This window comes from Rattus norvegicus, chromosome 16 (assembly GCF_036323735.1).
Source record: "Rattus norvegicus strain BN/NHsdMcwi chromosome 16, GRCr8, whole genome shotgun sequence".
NCBI classification, from domain to species: Eukaryota; Metazoa; Chordata; class Mammalia; order Rodentia; family Muridae; genus Rattus; species Rattus norvegicus.
In genome coordinates this window covers 74,663,476-74,687,125 of record NC_086034.1, presented here as the reverse complement: position 1 = coordinate 74,687,125, position 23,650 = coordinate 74,663,476, and the positions used below count along the sequence as shown (strand labels likewise).

Below are 23,650 nucleotides of genomic sequence, written 5' to 3'. Positions count from 1 at the left end.
TGTCCACCAAACACAGTCCAATTTCCTTTTCCTTTTCCTCCCTTTCCCAGGCACAGATTTGCAATGAGGATGAGGTTCCCTGTGGTCCTCCTTGCCTTGACTTCATTTTCCCCGTGCCCAGCAAGTTTCCTTTACTGCACCTGTTCCTGCAAGGGCTTTGCCCCTTGAGCCACTGGGAGGTATGAGGCGGAGGCTTTCATGCACGGTGGAATGCACAGGGGTTACTCAGCGCATTGTTTTATGGCTAGAGCAGGCCGTAGAGGTGGTGTGTGAAGATGGTCAGACTCACTGACTACTTCAGCTGGGTTTGAGGAGGAAGTGGCAGCATCTCAGAGAACTGCCGAATCCACGCACGGTATTTCTCAACCTCATCCGCAGTGCTAGGCTCTATGTCAGCGCACTTTACTCTTGACCGTAATGACGGTGGCCATCCCAGGGGCATTAGCCACAGAAGTGTACTACTGAAGAAGCAGCAGGAGGCTGGGACGTCAGCAGGTGTCTGCAGGCAGTGTCCCGATGACATACCCAAGAGAAAGACCTGCCCCAGGGCCTCCTCCAGCTTTTGGTTTGTAGTCGTAGAATCCAAATCTCGAAGTGGCATTTTCTCTCTCTCTCTTTTCCCTTATCTGTACAACCCAAACGTTTTCAAAGTAATCAAGACTTAATTCCTATATTAGTCACATTGGCATTGCTGTGACTAAATACCCAAGAGAAACATCTGAAGGGAGGAAAGATTTCTTCTACCTCAGGGTTTCAGCATATTCAGTATACGGTGGGAAAGCAGGGCGGGGCAGTTCTCTCCTGGGCAACAGATTCGTGGGATGGAGCCTCTGTTCTCAGCATAGCAGACCAGGCAGCAGTGAACACCCAGAATTGGTGTTCTGCACTAACGTGCAAAGGCCCACGCTTGGTGACCCACTTCCGTCGGCCAGCCAACTCCTGTAGGTTTCACATTTCCAACTTAGCACACGCCTGGGAACAACAGCATCTGTCGGGAGGTTTCAGACTCAATCTGAAGCTTTCATTTAACAGCGTGTCCCTCTCGTAACTTACCAGGAACATGGAAGTCAGATAGCACATTCCAGACTTGGCTTAGTGCAAGCCTTTAATCCTAGCCCGCAGGAGGCAGAGGCAGGCGGATCTCTGAGGTTGAGATCAGGCTGATGGTGTACAGAATGAGTTCCAGGACAGCCAGGACAAAACAGAGAAACTCATCTCGAAAACCCAAAACCAACCAAGGAAACAAATATAAAATAAAATGATTAAGTCTTACCATCTGTCAGGACAGTCTTGAGGCAGGAGACATCTGCGCCCCTTCCTTCGGTGCCTCCTGCCTTTCCGTGTTTCATACAGCACCTCTGGCTGCATTGCCCTTTGTAATTCAAGACCGTTTTCCTCAAGAGGCTCTGACACTGCTGTGTGGATGAGAATCTCGCTTTCTGTACCTGGGATGGGGCTCCTTCGACGTTTGAAAGTCTGTTGTGACAGAATGATCATGTAAGGGAAAATGACTGATGATTCTTTCCTTAGCTAGCGAGTGTGTGGGTCCCATTGTCTGCTTTTAATTAAAATGTGGAAGTACATCTTACTGGGTGAATTATGTGATTGTCTGATAATATGAAGTTCGAACATAACAATTTCCACGACACTAGCTGTTTTCACTGTGAATTCACCACTTGTAAAGGTCTCTCACTTAATTATTTTGTTTGGTCGTCATTAATATCTTATGTGTATGTTGTGTACCCATTTTAGAGACTGTGGAACTGCAACTCGGAGAGCTGAAACAATTTGCTGTTGCCACCAGATACAGAAAGTGTCAGGTGACAGTCTATGCCCCGCATGTCTTCCTGAGACAGGAGGCAGGAGACAGGAGGCAGGAGGCAGGGATAGTCATTTGAAAGGCTAAGTTCACCTACCAGAAACACTATAGACCTCTGTAGGATGCACTTTCTTTTGTTTTGGTCCTGATCTGGTTGAGCTGAAGAAATGTTGACAGCGGACCACAGGCTCTCAGACATGCGCTGTGATCTCACTGTCTTCCTCTCGACTCTCTGTCCATGTCTAAGAGAAAGTTGGGCTCTTTTTATCAGACATGCCAGCAGCTTTGGGTGGTGGATATAAAGATATACATGTCAGCTGAAGGTTGCTGCTGTATTGTAGCTAGCGCTGCTTAGCTTGTGAGCCATGATGCTGGATGGAAAGAAAGTTGGTGCAGGATTTACTCTGTGGATTTGCTGTCTTGGTGTATGTGGTCATTTTCGGTGAGACTCACTGAAAATCGGTGAACTTGGAACCAAATAGCAGACAGGTTGGGTTTGTCTCTATTGCACTGCCCTTGTGAAAACCACAGGATGTCGGTATGTGGAGAGATAGGGGAACTCTGGAATGGTTCATCTTTCTAGTTACTGAACAGATAAGGAGGCTGAGGCACAGGGAGATACAATGCCATTGCGGAACAGCCATTTTATGGGAGATTTTTGCATGGTCATCCTCTCTCTGCAACACAGGAAGTGAGTGCCTACGTCAACTTTGAGGAGTTCGATCTAATTATTGGCAAAATGTGTTCTAAAAAATCTACATCATTATGCTAGCACTAGCCAGGCAGCTGGGGTACGAGGCTTCATACCAGGGTCTACTACAGGGGTGTAGAGTCTCAGCTTCTCTCTGACCTCCTTGCTGTATCTCTCTGCATCCCAGCTTGGCACCCTGTCTCTGCCAGCAGGATGGCACGGGCCCCGTTCTTCTCTCAGATATAACTCGCTCACACTTTCTTCCCAAGGACAGTTACCACCATCCTCCCATCAGAACTCTGCTACCCAAACTCACTCTTCCCAGCTCTGTCCTCGGCCTCTGCAGATTTAATCTACTCTGTCCCAGGCCAGTGTCGGGCAGGGCCTCGTCAGTCTGTTGCAGACCACTGGTGTCCTGAGCACAGCAGGGATCAGTCGGCATTGCCAGGCCCCCAGGTTTTCAGAGGCCATGCTCTGCAGGAGGTTTGACAGTGAGCTGAACAGGGGACACACTATTTCAGAAGGCGTGTCAACTTCTCTTCCTCTATTGAAGACTAAAGCACTTGAGAGAGGTGGGGGCCAGGTAGGCAGGTTCATCTATACAGAAATCCCTCACTGTTTCTTCGTTTCCTTTTCTATGTGTGAGAAAGAAATGAACGCTCCATATCGCTGTGTTTTATAAAGAAGGCCGGGGATGTGTTTGGTGGAGACGAGGTATGGGGTGGGGAAGGGCGTGCCTCTGCGGGCCCATGGTGAGGCATTCCTCTCCCATGAGTACCAGACACATAGTATAGAGTAGAGTTGATTCAGGGCAAGGGGAGGGGAGTTGAGGGGGTAGTAGAGACAGACCAGGGTGGGGGGAGAAGAGAGAGAAGAGGAGTAGAGGCTGGCCATAAACGTGTGGGGTGGGGATGGGGAGAGAAGGGACAGAGATGGAAGAGAGCAAGAGAACGAGAGAAGAGAGTGAAGAGGGGCAAGCAGCCCCTTTTATAGTGAGCCAGGCAAGCCTGGCTACTGCCAGGTAACTGGGGCAGAGCCTGGAAGAAATGCTCACACACATAGCTGTAAATCTAAGAAAGGCAGCACTGTGGTTCAGGCTGCAAAGCATATCTAATTGAAGTGATGAAGTGATGTTTGGTGGCCCCAGCCCAGCTCTGTCCTTAGAAAACTCTGTGCTGATGTGGAGGGTTTGGGTCTACTCCCCAGCATGGTACCAAGAGCTGGGTGCCGCTGTGGACACATGAAATGCAGCTGACATCAGGGCCGACACACGTTTGGTAGTCTTTGGCTTAAATTGCTTTGTTCTTCGATAGCCACACGCAGCTGTGGATACTGCAGTGGGCGTGAAGCCTTCTTCAGCAAGAGTAGTGTCTCATACCCGTCAAACATTTAGCATCCTCCCCATCTCCCATCTTCCTGACACATTCATCACGTCCCCCCACAGGGCAGACGGAGCCTCAACTGTCTTTGGTCTCAAGAAGTTAGCTCTGCTTCAAGTCCCTGCGCCTGTCCCTTCAGACTCGACTCAGCCTAAAACTGAGGCCCACGTAGATAATGAATGCAAAGAACAGCACTTATGGGAGAGCCAGTGCCACTTCTCGGGTGCTAGCTACATAGTGCTTTTGTTTAGTAGCTCAGTCCTCAGAGCATCCTGGTGAAGTCTATGTCTGACTCTAGTGTACCCATTTTATGGGCCAGGAAACTGAGTCAAAGCCACAGAGGTAGCTCGTGCTGAGGCTTGCGTTTAGACATTTGAAAGTGAAGCCTTCTCTCTCTGACGATGTTTCAGTCACGATATCCTGCAGAGAAGTTCGAGATCTAGCACCTTGAACCTTCTCAGTGATTGTGCTGCAGGATGATGGGCTCTGAAGTAAAATAGTGATGATGATGATGATGATGATGATGATGATGATGATGATTCCAAGAATGACCTAAGCTTGCACCAGCCAATTCTAACACTGCCTAGGGTTGGTACACACTTTACAGTGTTCAGCAGACCTGCACATCAAACACCAGCTGTAAGCCCCGGGGCTCCTCCCCCAACCTGAACTTCTCATTAGCAACACATCTATGAGTTCTCATTGCTGCCTCTAGTTCAATGATTTACGAGAAGGAATCTCAGCATCCAGCAAAGAGATAGGCTTTTGATTAGTTTTGCTTGGATACAAATGGGAACCAGTCAAATGACAGGCACGGAAGACGAGGTCTGGGGTTTAGCCTTCCCTGAGAAGACTTGTTCCTCTCTTTCCACTCACAACCTGTTAAGTTCAGGCTCATTTATGAGTCTTAGCAACCATGTTCTCTCCTCCAACCTCCTTAAGCCTCCTCTTCCTTTACCATTTCCCTGGGCTTGGAGTCTTGTCCTAGCTGCTCTCCTGGGTTACCTCAAGGGCCTCCTGATATCATGATGTAACCATTTGTTGATGGTCTGAGTAGTGTGAAAGAGGAACACGTCTCTGCCCACCCCACCTATCCAGCTGCTGGTGCCTCAAACCTTAGGGTTTTGGGAACTTCTTGCTTTGTTTGCATAAAGCTAAAACCTCTCAAATGGAGAGTCACCCAGGAGGAGGAGCTTGGCTGGGAGGGTCTCAAACAGCAAGCATGAAGGTCTCTCTGTGTTAGGGGCTCTGTCAGGTTTTGCATTCGTAAAGCACTGGTACTGGGTTTCCTTAGATAATCCCTGGGGTCCCTCTGGCTCTGACATTTTATTATTTTGAGATGTTTGTGGGGGAAAATGTTTTGCCAAGCAAATGAATAGTGTAAACAGGATTATAAAGTGAATGTTTGCCTTCTTAAGGGAATCAACTATTCTAAACACACCAGGAGCGTGCATTTCCATATAAACAATGCAAATTTTATATAAGCAAAGGAGGCTTTTTTTTTTTTAGGTGCTTTGGTAAGTTAATTACAAATCCCCCTTTTTTGTCAATTGGGCCAGTCTGTGAGCATTAGGAAGCTGCGTATCTGAATTCCTTATAAATAGCCCATACTTTGGACTGTTCATGATTTCTGTTCATGATAACCGAATTTTCAGAAATTACTTCCCAGTCCCATGGGCTATAAATGTATGGGATTTGTTTTCCCAGGGTAAATTTGAATACATTTGTCTTGTGCTTATCTGATGCCAACTGAGCCCTGTCTGCTCTCAGGCCTTCTGAGTCAGCCGGGTCTTGTCCCTGCAGCTTCCGAGGCCCGGCTACACTTGTAACTCACACTGTCCATGTTTGCCTGCATCTTTCTTTCTCCCTCATATATTTGAGTCCTTCTCTCCACGCCCTCTAACAACCAGACTGCACAGAGCACAACTAAAATTGAGCGCTGCAGATACTCCATTCATTAAGACGACCACATTTAAGATTCGAGCATTATTGGGCGGTAGCAATGTAAAAGCACGGAATCATCTTCTTCTCCCCACTTCTCTTTCTCCACTCTCCACTATTTGCTGAACCCTTCACTCTCCAGATAGCCACCCTCCTCAGGAGCAGGGCGTCCTTTGATCGTCTGCTTTCATACGCACAGAAATCACCTGTGACCTCCTGGAGCTTGTCTGTTTTCTCCCAAGCTATTGAAAAGAGCCAATTACATTTGGTAGTGTCAGGTTGGATCCAGGTGAGGATCATGTGGGGAAAGCATGGTCCCTTTTAAAGATGAGAGCAGCCAGACAAGTAAACAGGGGGGGATCATATTACAGGCAGGAAGAGCAACCTGTGCAAACAGATATTGCAGAGAACATGGCAGGGGCGGGGACCTCAGGCAATCTCCAATATCAGGATGGGGAGGAGTTACCCCAGGGTATGATTGACATGAGGTGGTCCAGAGTCAGGAGGCAACTTCTAGTGTTACTGTTGGGGTTTAAATCTCAGCTTGTGTCCAGACAGACCACACCAAACCAACGTGGTTCCACATGGAAAGGTTTAAGGAGAGAAGAAGAGTAGAAGAGGAGAGGAATACAGGCCAGTCATGAGAACATGGAGGGAAGGGGGGAGGGGAATGGGGAGAGAAGGGACAAAAGGGAAGTGGGCAAGAGCAAGTGAACAGAGAAGCAGAGGAGACAGAGAATGAGGAGGGGACAAGCAGCCCCATTTAGAGTCAGGCCTGCCTGGCTGTTGCCAGATAACTGTAGGGGTGGAGTTTAGACAGAATACCAACAGTTACAGTGTCCTTTCTGTTCCATGGGATGGGATTATGCTTTCCCATTCTGGAACAGGCTATGGTTCTGTGATGCTGAGACAATATTGGATGTGGAGTGAAGTAGGAAGCCAACGGGTCTGTAATTGATTGGTGGCAGAAAGGGAAAAGGACCCTAAGGACAAAGCCTTGAATCCTGTCTTGACGTTAGGGAATGCAAGAAAGGAAGAATAGACAGAATGTACTCTTGAAAAATATAATTTAACTAGGTTTTTCACTGTACCATCTGAGAAAGTTGGGCAAAGGTAGTAAGTCTTTGGCCACCGTGTACTTTTAGGAATGTCGATAGTTGAGCAGTTTTGGGTACTAGGATTGAATGGTAGACATAACCCATGCTAGGCAAGTGTAGCGCCGAGCTATCTCATTAGCCCTCTGTTGGCTTTCTGACTTTTTATCTTGAGCTAGCACCTCACTAAGTCGCTCTGGCCGACCTTGAACTCACATTGTACAGGACCTTAAACTTGTGATTTCTCTGGCCTCAGCCTCCTGGACAGCTTGGCAGCCAAGTAAGTTAAAAATCATGACTGTAGTGGAGAAAATCTAAGAATACGACTCCTCTTTGCCTTGGCACTTCTGCCTGTGTCATTTCATGGGAATCATGACCTCTGGTGGCACTTGATCACTGTTTACTGTCAGAAGCTCAGCTGTATGAGAGCAGACAATAGCAGTGTTCTGCTTTGTGTTTTAGCTTATTTATGGGACAGTTGAAATTTAGTGTGTGTGGGGGGGGAAATGGGTCATTGCATTTCCCTCTAATAACCCCGTTCAAATATGCATGCTTATCTAATCACAGGAAGACTACATGCAGACATTTCTGGTCATTTTCAAAGGTGGGATCATTTTTCAGTGGTTCTTATGTTGCCACATGGAGATGTCTGTCTGTGATCTGGTTTGGGGGACACAACCTACTTTTTGAATCTTTTGGAGCTAGCGTGCAGCACCAGGCAGGAGTAGAAAGAGCTGAGGTGCTTGAGCTGATGTGCTTGTGTTTACCTGAGCCTGAGGCAGGATCTCATCTGGCTTCTTCCAAAGGCCATCATATCCCCTGCAGGGCTGTGGCTGCCATAGGAGCCAGAATTCACAGGAGTTGTGTGTAACTCCACAGTTTTCTCACATGGAGAATTCTTTTGTAAGATGTACAAATGCAACCTTTGTCAGTGATTCCATTTCATTCAAGATCCCAAGAAAAGTATTCCTCTGTGTCTAGTATTCCCCTAAAGGTAGAAAATGGGAAGGTCGAATGCTTATCCTGTTTATTGTGCGCGTTCATCGTGAGGAAAGTGAGCTTTGCGATTGACATGCGCAGAATGAGACTGAATTCTCTCTTCCAATTTGATCCCATTGAAGACAGACCATGAGACCACTGCGATGACCAATCTTGGTTGCTAACCTGACTTGCTAACACACCTGGGAAGAGAGAGAGACCTTCAGGTGAAGAAGTTGGCCTGGCCCGTGATCATGTCTGTGATGAATTTTCTTGGTTAGTCATTGATGGAAGAGGGCTAGCTCCTGTGGGCAGTGCCATCCCTAAGCAGGCAGGCCGAGGTTGTATAAAGAAAAGGGAGTTCAATGTGATCCTGGATGCGAACCAGTCAGCAGCCCTCCTCCATGGTCGCTACTGCAGTGTCTGCTCCAGGCTGCTGACGTAGCTTCCCTAGTGATAGATGTTAACTTATATGATTCAATTAAACCCTTTGCTTTTCATCATAGTGTTTATCATAGCAACCGACAGCAAACTAGAACACCAGCCCTCCACATAAATAGAAACAATGTAATGAATTCTCCTTCCTACGCTTTCCTTCAATTTTCTATTTTAAGAAATTTCTGAAAATATATGAATTATGCAGCTTATCTCTCAGATGAAAAAGAATTTTCTGCTTGGATTGGATGGCTCCATATTTATTAATAGCAGTAAAAAATTTCCATGTTCTTTGTATCAGATGGGGTGCTGCGTAAAATATGAAGGAGCCATTTCAGCAAGGATACCAGCAACAGGAGAATAATTATAAAAGCTATATGGAACCGAAAGACGCTTTAATTTGTCATTACTTCTCTGTGCTCAGAAAGGACCTGAATAATTATTCTGACTATAAAGGGAACAGAATGATATTTTTCCTTGTTGTGAAATTAAATCCTTACTATACCATTCTCACTATAAGTTAAAACAAAATCCCTCCTCATCTTTGTTATAAGAGTGGTGCAACCAGGATTAAGAACTGCCCAGCCACGGATGTGCATGGTCTCCTCACTGGTACCCATGGTCTCCTCACTGGTACCCATGGTCTCCTCACTGGTACCCATGGTCTCCTCACTGGTACCCATGGTCTCCTCACTGGTACCCATGGTCTCCTCACTGGTACCCATGGATGCATGATCCAGACCCATTTTCATTTGAAAAGTGTTCCTCCCCAAAGATTATGTAATTATACTTGTCTGCTCAGGATGAACTTTTGGCCTTTGTGTCCCATTAATTCATGCTGTCGACAAGGACACTACAATTTCCTTAGGTCATGAACTGATGATGGCAGAAACCGAATGCAAGGTTTTTAAAAACAGGGTTTTCTCTTTTCAGAACCAACTATTTTTAAGAAATGACTGTGGTTTCCAGGTCACCTCAAGGCAAAATTTCAAAACCATTAAGAAGAAGAAAAGAAGTAGAGAGTCTCTAGTTTCATGTGGTTTGCTCTATACTAGCAGTGCTCAAATCCTCACAAGATACTAATAATCTTCTACAACAGCATTTTTCTTGGAAAGTGATGTTTCAGATCTGAGTGGATTTTTTTTTTAATCTGTAGCGGTTGAACATTCGTTCATTAGATTACCATCAAGACATTTGCTTGTCAGTACTGCAAGATGCTATCCAGGCTGCTGTGCGGTAACCCAAACGGCATTACCTTCCTGCGAACCCTGTTTATTGCAATAATAACCAGTATGAGGAGCTATGTTCATAGGTGCAATAGTTGTTAGAGGGGTAACCATCTGCTTTCTACCAGGCTGTAAGGGCCAGGCCACGGGAGGAAACTCATGCCTGCTGCTGCAAAGTTGGTCACAAAACCATGACTGGTGAGATCACAGGCCCTAGTAAGACCTACAAGTGTTGTTTTCTAAATGATCATTGTATGAAACTACCCTCTAAATCCATGGATCTTTATCTGTAGTGCAATAGAGTTCTCATGTCTTGTCAGAGACATTTCTTTGTGCAGGAGATGTTGGTTAGTACAAAAGCTCACAACTGGCCAAAGTGCAAGGAATAAATGATGGTAGAGTGAGTGCCCAATCACCATTGGGACATCTATGGTCACACCTCCTCCCCAAAGCTCAAGAACCATTGTGTAAAAATGGAGCAGAAAGAGTGTTAGAACTAATAGGCAGGGGGTTGGGGATTTAGCTCAGTGGTAGAGCGCTTGCCTAACAAGCGCAAGGCCCTGGGTTCGGTCCCCAGCTCCAGGAAAAAAAAAGAAAGAAAGAAAGAAAGAAAAAAGAAAAGAACTAATAGGCAGGAAAGACCAAAGCAGAAGAGCTGGTATCACACAACTTCTTAGAAGGGGTGGGGTCCCATGTCTATTTCCACCTCTCAATGCTGGGACCTCATCTGGCTTGAACCTGTGCGGATCTTGTACAGGCTGCTACAGTCTCTGGAAGGTCATGTGCATCAGTCCCGGTGGATTTGGAAGACAGTTTCCTGGAGTCATCCATCACCCCTGGTTCCTCTTCCACGTAGGTCCCTGAGCCTTCAGTGGAAAGACTAGAAAATGGTATCCCATTTAGGACCAAGTGCCTCAAAGGCTCTCATTCTGCCTATTTCCCAGTTGTGGGTTTCTGTTAATTCTCACTCACTGTAAGGACAGGCTTCTCTGGCGTAAGCTGAGCAAGGTACTGATCTCTGTGTGTAGAGTAGTATGCCATTAAGAGTCATCTTATTGCTGTGTTCCTTCAACAGAATAATACTGGGTTTTCCTGTAAGCCCATCATGAACAATGCCATTTCAAGTTCTTGGTTACTTTATCATTGTCAGATTATAGGTTGCCTCTCGGAGTATGCCTTAGATACAATAGGACAGACAGTGCCCCAACCAGACATCTTACCAAGTTACAGTTCTAGTGCCACATGAGTCACATTTTGTTGAGTGTTTGGCCAAAGGGGTCCCATAGAACCCCCTAAACATTACAGGCTATTGCCGAAGCTCTTAGTGGTTCTCCACAACCTGATGGGAAGGCACCACTACTGAAGACAACACTTAGTTATGAAACCAAACATGGTGACGTCAAGCTGCTGTCTAACCAGATTTACCCCTACTAACTAATATTCATGGTGCTAGAGAGTCCTCTTCAAGCTACCAAAGGAGAAGGGTAACTAATGCTGCTACAAACCCTTTGACCTACAAAGGACTGACAGATAGACTGATATAATAGTGGCACAAAAGCTATGGCGAAAACCAACCATCTTTTGATTATCTGTTGTCTTTATCTTGAGATCATTTGAAAAGGAGCTCGTGTCTGAATTGAGAGTGTAGAAGTACAGATTTTTCACTATATGGAAAGGGCATTGAATGATTCAGCCATCATATAATGCGAATTATTTAATCTCCTAAAAGAATCACCATGGAGGATATGAGGAGATGGCTAAGAGGGTAAAGTGTTTGCTATACAAGGCCAAGGACCTCTTAATCTCCAGCAACCACATAAATGCCAGGCGTGGCTATGGATGTTTGCAAAGCTAGCACTGGGAGGGTGGAGACAGCTAAATCCCAGGGCCTGCCACCCAGTCAATCGAGCCAAAATGGTGAGTTTCATGTTGAGTGAAGACACTGTGTTTCATAAATACAAAGTGGGAAGAAATAAAGGGAGAAACTCAAATCTGATCTCTGGCCACCACACAGACACTCATTGATGACCAACTATACCTCCCACACATACACATCTTCTGTCTCTGTCTCTGTCTCTCTGTCTCTGTATCTCTCTCTCTCTCTCTCTCTCTCTCTCTCTCTCTCTCTCTCTCTCTCACACACACACACACACACACACACACGATTCACTACCTAAATTCAGCTTAATTTAAATTTGATGGCACTGGGGATGGAGGGTAAGATAGAGAAGAGGGGAGTGCCAACATGTATAATTATGGAAGAAGGTACTACTGTCTTCCTTTTGTCTTACAGCCTGAAGAATAAGTAGTGACAGCATCAATCAAGAGCTAAGAAGAGACTCCAGCATTCTTCCTGTGGTAGAGAACTGCTCACCAACCAAAAAGAGGATCCTTTCTTGAGCAATGAACATTTCTTACAAGGATTCACAGATTAGATTAACACATGACCAGTATTGATTTTTGAAAGTAAATAAGATTTCTTTTTCTTCTTTTCATTTAGTGGCAAATTATACTTGGATTTAACAGAATCCTTTTCTGATAACATGTTTAGCACAAGTTCTAAACTGCAAACACACAGCAGCTAGTCAGAGCATTATTCAAACTTACAAAGAGTGGAAATTTTAATTTCCAATTTATTCTAGATTTCCATAGAGTTACGATGATTCTGTGACACCCTTCATGATTATCATGTAAGTCTCCTAGATCCATTAACAAATATACTTTTGTTATCATGGGGAACATAGTTGGTGACGACAACCACAAAAACACAACAAATTGTGGTTTGTAGAAGTTATATAACGATGAGCCAGCCTTGCCTCTAAATGCCAGGAGCGTGAAAGCAGGCAGAAACAGAGAGGAAGGACCTTCACTCTGGATCGCCTTGATAGAAGGCTTCTCAAGACACGTTCTCCTTGCAAGCTTCCAGATCATAGAGAAATTAGTTTGACTGCATGATGATCCTATTAAGTAAAAAATGTCTTCACAGTGGTTGACCTTGATGTACTGCTTTTCTAAAGGTATCCAAAGGAGAATTTTAAACCCCAGAGTGAGATGGAAGTAATTCTTAGAAAGTTGGCCTGGATTGTGGGCTCTAATTTGGGGCAGTAATGATTTAGTGTGTGTCGGGGGAGGGAGAGACTGATTAAATCCTGAAGAAGTTTCCTCCTCCTGCTTCTCTTCATCTTGTTGCTGAGCTGGGATTCAGTGACTTTGAACAGAACTCCTCTGGTTGGAGGATGGACCAGAGAACTGATGCTCTTTGAAGGGATGAAGACTGGGTGAGACTGTGAAATTCCTTCTCTAGGGCTAATTGCTCTGCATCCTGTTGGGAAGCCGTGTCTTGCAGACTCTGCGAGGTAGACACAGAACTTCCTCTCCTGGGCTCTCAGCTGGCTGGAGCAGCCCTTTATACCTGGTGACCACCAATCTACCGTACGTCAGACTTTTTCCAGACATCAACGCTTTCCACAGAGATCTGAGGTGGTGACAGCCAGTGAGCAATAAATGAAACGACACGGAAATGCAGTGTTGTTGTTAAGGTGCCTGTTTTGTTGTGTGAGGAGGTCACGGTCCCTAGGGACCAGACCATGGCTGCAAAGAAGAAGGTCACACACCGTGTACAGTCATGCCGCCGGTGGGGAGCAAGAGGGGTGTGGTGACGATTTTATTTTGCTATTTAAGAAAGAAGCACACAACAGAGCTACAAGCCCTCCCGTGGTAGCTTTTCTTCGAATGTGTGGGGTAAAGCTTTACTTGTCAATTCTGCTGTAAAATAAGCATAGTCTGAGGTATTTTTTGTTGTTTGTTTGTTTTTAAACCTTTCTGTTTCTGTTTAGTGCCTGAGCTCTTTCCCTGAGGTGTTGTGTTTATTTTTTTTTTAATGACCTAAGATAGAAAAGCCTATGAACATAGATTTCCTTTGCGTTCCAATGACGCTTTGCCAAGCCCTTTATAGATAAGCCTCCAGCTACAATAATCAGATTATTTCAGAGTGCCTCATCTAAATACCATTGCTCTTTGGCAAGCTGCCACAAACACCCACCAGACTTTTTCTTGGTTTGATTGTCCTCAAGTTTTCATGCCCATGCAGATAAGGGGAATGGAATCCCAGCATGCTGTGAGGATCACTTGGCCAGACTACTAATTGCAAGAAGGCCCCAGAAATGCTACTGTGTTCTGGGGGCTACAGACCGGAAATACCTTTCCTCCGGAAACTGTGCCGTTCATGTTTTCTTTAGTGTGGCTGGATGCTTAGTTAAGTCTTAGGGTACTTTCCAGTTATTGTGACAGGATCAGAGTTGGGTTTAGGGTACATGTTTTTCAGGGGTCCCTTCCTTAATTCTGCTGGGAAGAAAAGAGGCAAGCGCAAACTTGTCTGTGCCCCTGTCTCCTGACCAGTTCATGTGGAGCTCCCCAGGTGGAGAGCAATGCGAGCACAGTAAAAACTTGGGACTATTTCTATAACATCTGAGGAGAACATAGAGAAAACTCATCTATGAGCGAGGAGAGCTGTCCATATTGCTGTGTCTAAAGTACCTTGGCTATTCCAGAGTCCAGAGTGATGTCAGTTAACCGCGTTCAGTGTTCCGGCCTTAAGGAGGAGAAGTCACGCCCACTAGCCTGGTGTTAAATCGAGATTTCTCTGTTCATTGGAACAGTCACTAGCATGGAGGTTGATATGGGCATCTCCCTCTTTCTCTTCCTCCTTTCATTCCGTGACATCGTCTTGGAAATGCAACATTCGTCGTCCATTTGCCCCACCACTGCACACCATGCTTAGGTGGGATTCCTCGGAAAACTAAATCACCCTCAGTCCTGGCCGTACAGTTTGAATTTGCTTTACGAAATGTCCTTCCCTCTTAGTACCGATAGAAGCTCGAGACTGGCAACATGTGCCAGTGGCCACGGGTGCCATGATAGGGAGATCCGAATTAATGAGCTCTCCTCATGTACAGTCTCCACAGTCCAGTGAACTAATAAATATGCTCATAAAGCAATTCGCTAAGCGGCAAGTGCTGCAGCGTTTCTTCTGCTGAGGGGGAAGCCATAAAGCTCTCATCCATTGCTGCTGGACTGAAAGACCAATGGGATTTGCTCTTTTTTCTTGGCCCCTTAGATGCCAGAGACACACAAATGGGAACGGCAGAGATCTTCACGCTGTCCGTTGAAGTAAGTTTATTAGGCCAACTGTACCAAAAAGAAAGAACAATGGGACCCACATATAATGCTGACACTCCTGCGGAACTCCCCAGGCAGAGAGGCCACCTTTCTGTCAAAGCCAGTGAGACATTTTGACAAGGCAGTGGAAACCCAGGACACTAAACCCCAATAAGAGACCGCGAGGTTGTAACTACATTCCCCTCTAAATACCTGTCTTTCTCTTGATCAGCTTGTCCAGTGAATTTTTTTTCTTTTGTAAGAATAAAATTAAGAAAAGTCTGTCTGTCCAACATATTATTTATTGTAGGGATGGATCTTCTCCCCTTCCCCCTCTCTGGTTTTGAATCTGTTCATATTCAAGGCATGTTAAACTACCTCATAGGTTTGTCGTGTGGATTAGCTGATTAATAAATAACAACTGATTAAAATAGGAGTCTGTATGTAAATGCCGCCTTAATGTTTTTCCTCACTTGTGAGTCAATCAACCCGGTGATATTTAAGTGTAATATATAAACACCAGATGTGGTGGCCACACCTGCCATCCCAGCATGCAGGAAGCTCACATCCTGGGAGAAGCAGATAGACTAAGGGAACATTCCAAAAACTGGTATATATGACACCAGACATCACAGAACAACCAACAAACAAAATCAAAGGTTTACTTACCTTACATTTTATATCTTTATACTTTTATATCTTTCTTGTTTTTTTGTTTGTTTGTTTGTTTGTTTGTTTGTTTTTTGAGAAAAGGTCTCTGTAGCTCAGGCTAACCCTAAACTGCCAATCTCCTGCCTCAGCCTCCCAAAAGCTTTTTAAATACTTAAGAGGGGCAGTCACCATAGACCTTCAAAGTATCTGAAATGATATTATGGCAAGTGAAATGTCTCATTAATAGTAGTTTATAGTAAAATTACAGTGGTTTCGAGAGTATGTCTTTGATACCACTGCTGCAGGTGCCTTCACATCTGGAATAACAGGTCAAGAGTAGTCATAGCTGTTCCTATGAGGTCGTTAGCACTGGTGAACATCTGCCTGAATCATGCCGTCTGGAAATCTTGTCAAATGCTATGTGTGTGTGTGTGGTGTGTGGTGTGTGGTGTGTGGTGTGTGGTGTGTGTGGTGTGTGTGGTGTGTGTGGTGTGTGTGTGGTGTGTGTGTGGTGTGTGTGTGGTGTGTGTGTGGTGTGTGTGTGGTGTGTGTGTGGTGTGTGTGTGGTGTGTGTGGGGTGTGTGTGGTGTGTGTGGTGTGTGTGGGGTGTGTGTGTGGGGTGTGTGGGGTGTGTGGTGTGTGGTGTGTGGTGTGTGGGGTATGTGGTCTGTGGTATGTATATGTGTGTGTATGTGTGTGTGTGTGTGTGTGATGTATGGTGTGGTGTGTGTGTGTGGGGTGTGTGTGTGTGTGTGTGTGTGTGTGTGTGTGTGTAGTAGGGGAGGGGATGCAGGCTCTTGTGCCTAGAGACACAGAGGACAACCATGGGTGATGTCCTCCACCACCATCCACCTTGCTTTGGCCAGTGAGCCCCATGGGTCTGCCTGTTTCCAACTCCACAGCACTGGAATTTCAAGGATGCACCCACCACCATGCCCAGCCTTCCTGGGTTCTAGGTAGGGACTGAACATGGGTCTCCATTGCTTGTCCAGGAAGTACACTGACAAGCATTTTACAGACTGGGCTATCTTCATAGCGCTTAGTTTAACAACAACAACAACAACAACTCCAGCAGCCTAAAGAAAAAGAATGGAGCTAATAAGACCATCCAGTTTCCCAGTGATGTCATCTAGAAGCTCCATAGCAACTAGTTAAAAAGTAATTTTGCTGCTGACTCTACTTGGCAGCCATTTTCCTCTACATGATTAATTATTCCTTAATCGTTATTATGAGTAGAGGTTCTACATGCTAATTTCAAATGCTTCAACTTAATTAGTAATTCACTCTGACCTTTAAAACCCTTACTCTGTAATCTTCAAATTATATGAGTAAGGGGAAAAAAAATCTAACTTCACTTTTCTTCCCACTGCCATTAGCAAGTGATCCGCAACCTGCTGTCACTCAGAGTCAGCTGGGGTTGTCCCAAGTCCAAGCTCAAGTTCTCTTGTGGTCAGCAGAGTCAGTCAGGGTTAAAGGTGACTCAGCTTCTGAGAATTGGGGTAATGCAAACCTAGCACCTGTTTTTTTTTAACTTAAAGAATATGAAAATGACTGCGTGCACAATAACAGATTTCCTTATAATTCTCTTTTGAGATTCTTGGGAAACTGTCCACAGGGGTTGCTGCTCTTCAAATAGTAGAATGTCTGGCAGTAAAAGCACAAGAAGTACAAGCCTTCCTAGCAGTGGCTAAGGCTTCCGCTTTGAGATCATTTGAGTTCTTTTGGGTATGGTCATGTATACTCAAACATGTCAACATTGTCCTCATTGTTCACTGAAACTGGTTTATTTGTTGACCATGCCTGTGACGTTAGTACCAATCACTATACCATGGGCATCTCAAGAGCTGCTATTCTCTGTCCTTCAGTTCATGCCCCTTGAAGAAGTCTCTGAGAAGCTAATAATTGGGGGTGTGAACAGTTACTAATACTAGAGTATTAGTAATACCATATTATGTAGGCAAGGGCATAGAAATATTTACTTGTTTTATCAAAACTATAATGTCGTTGGCTGGTTGTAATGGAGGATGGACAGTGTGCAAGGAAGGAAACTTCCACTCATAGACCCAACTGTCAGGTTCTGGGAGAACACACCATGGAAAGAAAAATGTCAGACTCTCTAGTTCCTAACCTGTGGCCCTCAGGACATCTGTACACTCCTGTGTCTTGGTTCCTTGTATGAATTCTGCCAGTTCCCTCCTCATTTACAGATGTGCCTTTCGTGACCACAGGCCTCGAGGACCACATTGTCAGAAGTTTGGGGTGTCTTGTCCTTTCAACCTTTGTTTTCTTTTTTACCATACTTAGCTAGAAAATGCTGGTTCTCAAAATGTGATAACAAGAAATGAAAACCAGTGTGTTGAGTGGATGTATGCCATTTGGGAAGCATGTTTTAAAAATCCATGAAGTCGCCACTTGCTCCCTCATAGTAATTTTTAAAATATTTATTCTTGGGGCTGGGGATTTAGCTCAGTGGTAGAGCGCTTACCTAGGAAGCGCAAGGCCCTGGGTTCGGGCCCCAGCTCCGAAAAAAAGAACCAAAAAAAAAATATTTATTCTTCATTATCCTTTATTTAAAAAAAATCATCTCTTTGTTTAAGGTCAGTCATAAACCTGTGCCAACCCTCTGTATCTTTATATAACTTCTCTTGGGTTGGAGAGTTTAACTCTGAAACTAGGCAAGTGTCTTCTATGAATTCTCTTGGGGTTCTGGGATGAAAGGGTATGTCCTGGGATTTGGGGCTCAAGCAGACATTGGGTGCTTGGCCATACTAGTAGAGAAAGAACTGAGTATTGAGATTTCATCTCTGTTGCATTGTTCCTCTCTCTACTTGTTGACTGTAACGCCGCCCCCTTTCTACGTACTGCCCTTCCCTACTTCATGGTCAGGCATCCTTACTGTTCACGGTTCCTCTCCATCACTGTAGTGCAAGAAAGAGACTCTCCCTCTTTTAGGAAATTTCTGGCATTATCTCAGCTATTTCTAAGATTTTTAAAGAACTAATCAATTTTTTCCATTGAAATTATATTCTTTAGCCAAAATCCAGAGAAGGGAAATTGGAACCGTTAGATGGAAAAAAAATGTTAGAAGTTTAAGAAACTGTACTCTTTTGTAGATGATGATCCAAATTATAATAAGTAATAAAGGTGTGTGTACGTGTGTATATGCTGTGCTGTGTTTTGTGTGTGTGCTGTGTTGTGTGTACATGTGTGTGATTGCTGTGTTGTATGCACATGTGTGTGTGCTGTGTTGTGTGTGTGTCTGTGTGTGCTGTGTTGTATGTGTATGTGTCTGTGTGTTGCGTTGTGTGTGTATGTATCTAAGCTGTGTTATGTATATGTGTGTATTCATGTGCTGTGTTGTCTGTGTGTTTGTGTGTGTGTATGTGTGTGTGTGCGTGTGTGTGTGTGTGTGTGTGTGTGTGTGTGTATGTGTGTGTGTGTGTGCTCTGTGTAACTCTGGGTGAAGACTAATCTCGGCTATCAGCTTGACACACCTGGGAAGAAGAGACCACAAGTAGAGATTCGCTTCTAGCAGATTGTCCTGGGTGCAGGTCTGTGTGCCATTTTCTTGATTGCTAATTGAAGGGAAGACTAGTCCACCTGGCATGGTGCCACCCCTATGCAGGTAGGGTTGAGCTGTATAATGAAGACAGTGGAGCAGAGGGAGCAGCACCCCTCTGTTGTCTCTGCTTCAATTCCTACCTCTACATTCTTAGCTTTCCTCAATGATGGACTATAAGCTGTTAGCCAAAAGCCCTTTGCCCCGAGTTGCTTTTGGTTAGAATGCTTAATCACAGCAGCAGAGACCAAACTAGGACACACAGATTTACTAATTTAGCAACTAGTTATTAAACACGAGAAAAGCATACACTATAGGGAAATGATAGGGAGTTGGTTAAGTGGAGAGCCAGAGTAGCATTCTGCCAATGCTTTGTTTTCGTCTTGGATACATTATGTAATTTTTTTTTCCTGAGCTTCAGTTACTCAGCATTTAGAGAGAGGTCCAGTATCGTCATTGTCACTAGTGTTGCTTTAGAGTTTGTAGCTGAGGTTAGCCATACATCCCATCCTCTTGCCTCAGCTTCCTAAGTGCTAGAATTATACCATGGTGTTTAAATGGTGAGCCCTGCAGCCTAAAAGGAGGAGATTTCAGTGGTGGTGGTGGTGGTGGTGGTGGTGAGGGTGGTGATGTGCTGTTCTGGAGGGGTAGCCTGGATCATTGGGAAGCCAGGCAAGCCTCTATCACTGAGCTATATACTCTTAGCTTGATTTTGCTGCTGATAGATTTGGAATTTTTCTATAGACGATCTTTCTTCGTGACCATACAACTAATAGATGCCCAGTATAACGGACAGCTGAAACTGATCTTTAAACCTATCTTGTCCCGCATCCACATTCTGAACATGCTCATTCTTAAAACATGGGATGAAGTTTAAGCATCCACTGGCGAGTGTGATTGCGTGAACAACTCCCTTAGGGAAGAGCTTCCCAAAGAAACAGAAAGCAAGGTGCCCCAGAAGCTGTCACTGTAAATTACAGAGAGGAACCTTTATCTGTCCCTGGTCCTCTGTTCTTTAGCACAGCCTCTATCCAGGCTACGCACCCCTGCTCCTTCTGCCTTGTCTTTGTTAGGGTTTCATTGCTGTGAAGAGACACCATGACCGTGGCAACTCTTATAAAGGAAAGCATTTAACTGGGGCTGGCTTACAGATTCAGAGGTTTAATCCATTCTCATGGCAGGAAGCATGGCAGCATGCAAGCAGACATGATTGCTGGAGCTGCATGTTCTGCCTTTGGATTGGTAGGCAACCGGAAGAAGACTGAAACACTTCCTCCAACAAGACCACTCCTACTCCAGAAAGGCCACATCTCCAGTAACACCATTCCCTCTGAGTCTATAAGGGTCATAGAAACTACCACAAACCACATCTCTCTGTGCCTAGGCTCTATCTGCCTGCTGGGCTCTTAACCAGTACAGAAACATCACACAGGGAGCTAAGGGAAGCCATTCGGTTCTCAGAGCAACTCCTCAGGACACCACCTTGCTCCAACACAGGATAGACATGTAGCTTCCCCGTAGCTTCCCATAGCATGTGTCTCTGATGCCTATATGCACGCCTAGGCTTATTCAGGTGAGCCTACTACAGCATGACCTTTTGTTATTTTTATGACGTTTTTTGGTAAGCCACAAGAAAAGTAGCACAGCTGTGGGCTGTGCCCCCTTTATTCCTTTTTATTCCTTTGTCTCATGATAGGAGGCATTTAACTGCGGACGTAAAGCTGAATTTACGGCTGCCAGTCTGCTTGAGTGTAATAAATGTCAGGCAGACATTGCTGAGTCACAAACTTTGTGAGTTGAGACAAACCCACTACATAAATCTGCTCACCGCACAGGAGCCCCACTCTCCGAGCCTGGCTGCTGGCAGATGCGTGTGAACATCTGAGAGCCCAGCTCTCCAAGTAAGTTAGGGCTTTAGCACCTCAGCTTTGCTTTACTGTCCCTGATTAGAAGCCTGTGCCTCTGTCAGAGGTCACCTTATTCATAGAGTTCTCCACATTTATGGATGTCAAAGAGGAGGGCATGGGGTTGGGACACGGCCAGGTCTTCATTACAGTTGGAAGGCAAATGAATTCCTATAGAGTTGGTATCTGGTGACTTCTGCTCAGTCTCCTTGAGGACACAATACAAGTCAGAGATGTGTGAGACCTTGGACTTGGGGTAGATTTCGGCCCTCCTACCCAGAGTGCCTGATGTGCCTCACTGTCCACACAGATACATGATCTACATGGTCAGCTCTCAGAGGCCTTCAATAGAACTCTGGCTTTTAGGCCAGATCCCCACTTCTCGATTCTTTCTGAAACCACATCCACAGGCTCCGTGGCCTAACTGTTTCCCACGGATGCCTCGCTAGAAAGGCAGGGCAGTCTCTGGTTCTCTTGGCAACTCCTCTGTGCCAGCTGTTCTGCATTTCCACCAGACCTTCCAGCTGAACGTGCTCTCCTCATGCTCTGATGTGGTCTTGACAGTCCAGCCTGTGGCAGGAACAAAGAAGACACGTGTTTGTGTGACCCACAGTGCACTTGGTTTTAAAAGTCAGGTCCAAAGTAGAACCTCTCCTCAGCATTGCGCAGGACCCTGGAATCGATTCTCATAACCACAGAAAGTCAGTTTCCCTGGCTCGGGGTCTGAAGAGATTAATCATCCACAGTCATAACCCTGAGCACACTTTAAAATGCTGCTTGCGCCTGAGGGCAGTGAAGGTGCCGACAAGAAGAGAGCAGGGACTTAGGAGACCATGGTTTTTAGCAGTGCTTGGCAGTAGGTAAAAATGAGCTTCTAGGAAATTTCCCTCCCGGTTTGATTTTTGTGGGAAAATGGTGGGCAACGGATGGGGTTGGCCGTTCTACAAAAGCTGAACTCAGTAGAATATTAAAGTGAGTGCACTTTTATTACAATACTGAAATGAAGCAGCAGCGATGTGAATTAAAGCAACCCAGGAGTCCAGTTGGATCTCGTGAGGGGAACACTGGTGTCATCTGCACCATTAAGCTCTTGTGCCATGACTGCCCAGAAGAGCAAGCTGTTAAGACTTGGAATCTGCAAAGACTCCCGAGATTCCTTGTTTTCCATGCTCTCAGTAGCAGAAGGGTGATGCCCGAATGCCATCGCCACTCCTGGGTATATTGTATGGTCTCTCACTCATTTACTCTTTCATTTTGGGGCTCGATAACTGTCGAAAGTGCCCCTAGCTTCAGCTGGCAGTGACAGAGAAGAATGTTAACAGCTCTCACAAAGAGAGCATCCTGAATCCAGGATAAGACCAGTGTGTAGTCCAAGAGCAACAGAGGAAAAATTTTTCTCCCTGTTTTTTAACAGACCACATCCTGCAGCCTAGGTGTCAGCAACAACAGGGCATGTATCTGTCCTCGGTGGCTAACAAGAAGGATCCCATTACCCCCTGCTTCTGCACGTGCAGTCCTAACAAAATGCTCTGGCAAACCCCAGTGGCCCCAAAGTCGTAAAGAAACAGCAAGGCCAGAGAGCCTAGGACAAGAAATGAGGATCATTTCTTTAGCCTGGGCTCAGGAATGCTAGGAAATGTTGCTAAGAAAGAGTAGAAGCTGGTAGATCTCATATTAGAACAGGGCCAGAGGAAGGCATTGTTTTTATAGCCCTGAGCACAGTGCCTGCATGATTGTGCTCCTCCAATGACCCATCTACATCAGACTTGCCCTTGAGCAGAGTCAGGCCAAAGCTCCTGCTTGGTGTTGGATTGCACAAAGGGAACAATGTTCTTAAAGCACATCACTGAAACGAATAGGGCAGGGGCAGCCTACCCTGCTGCACGAGCACCACAGGGGGGAAAACTCCCTCGTGATTATGGTTGTTAAGATGTGGGTGTAAATAATGAGAGTATACCTGAATATTTGGCCATACTGCAGTCCTGTGAGCATGCCCTGAGTTTTATGGTTAAAAGACCCTTATTTAAATACAAGGCCTGAAAAACACTTTTTAAAAAATCCTTTGTCTCACTTAGTTAGGATGCTATTTTTTTTTCCTGTTCCTCATAGTTGGAAATGACCGGTTCTGTGGAGCAGAGAGTCTTTGGGAAGTGGATGCTTTAAGGAAGCTAATTTGCTTCTAAAATGACAAGGCTGGTGAGCTACCATCACCACACTGGTGTGTCCAACAGCACCGTTCCACAGAATTGCAAAGAACACTGCTAATTCTGCTTCCAGGGAGCGTTGGCCGAGGTGCACTGGATTCTGGAAACAGTTTGGCTGGATGAACCCGTGCCATTGATCGGGAGACGACAGGGCAGAACTGGCAAAGGAGGGTCTGTCCAAATTGGGCTCTGGGGAAAAGGAAACTGTGAGTCATCAAAGGTTTGTTTAGCAGCTTGGTGTTGGTCTATAGGGGTGAAATCGAGAAATTACTTTGTCTTGACTCCCAGGCTGCAGACGGACACACAGTTTGCATAAGGCTTCCAAGTTTTTCTCAAGGGGATGTGAAAGACTCAGGCACCAGTTCCAGACTCACTACCAATCCCAAGGCATCTGGAGAGGCAGTTTCCTGTCTGTAATATATGGGGTCGCATCGGTGTTCCCTAATGTCCCATTCTGGTCCATTCCTTTGAAGCCATCTTTCTGCCTATTCTGAGGATCAGAAAAACCCACACCATGGGCCTCTCCTCTCAAGAGACCAACTCTTCCACCTCTTTCCTTTGTGAACCCCCTGCAGAACAGGACCTCGTAGGACCAGAAAGATAGAGGAAGTC

At 45.4% G+C, this 23,650-nt stretch overlaps 1 protein-coding gene across 3 annotated transcripts in view; it reads left to right on the top strand.

Moving 5' to 3' along the window:
• Nucleotides 1-15,151, top strand: part of Zmat4 (zinc finger, matrin type 4) — a 391,831-nt gene extending 376,680 nt beyond the window's left edge. For all 3 annotated transcript variants that reach the window (XM_039094822.2, NM_001134747.1, XM_039094823.2), the window contains one exon: nt 11,857-15,151. In XM_039094822.2, the coding sequence (XP_038950750.1) occupies nt 11,857-11,872 (16 nt within the window). In that variant the 3' untranslated portion in view covers nt 11,873-15,151. The remainder of the gene's footprint in view (nt 1-11,856) is intronic.
• Nucleotides 15,152-23,650: the final 8,499 nt, after the last annotated feature.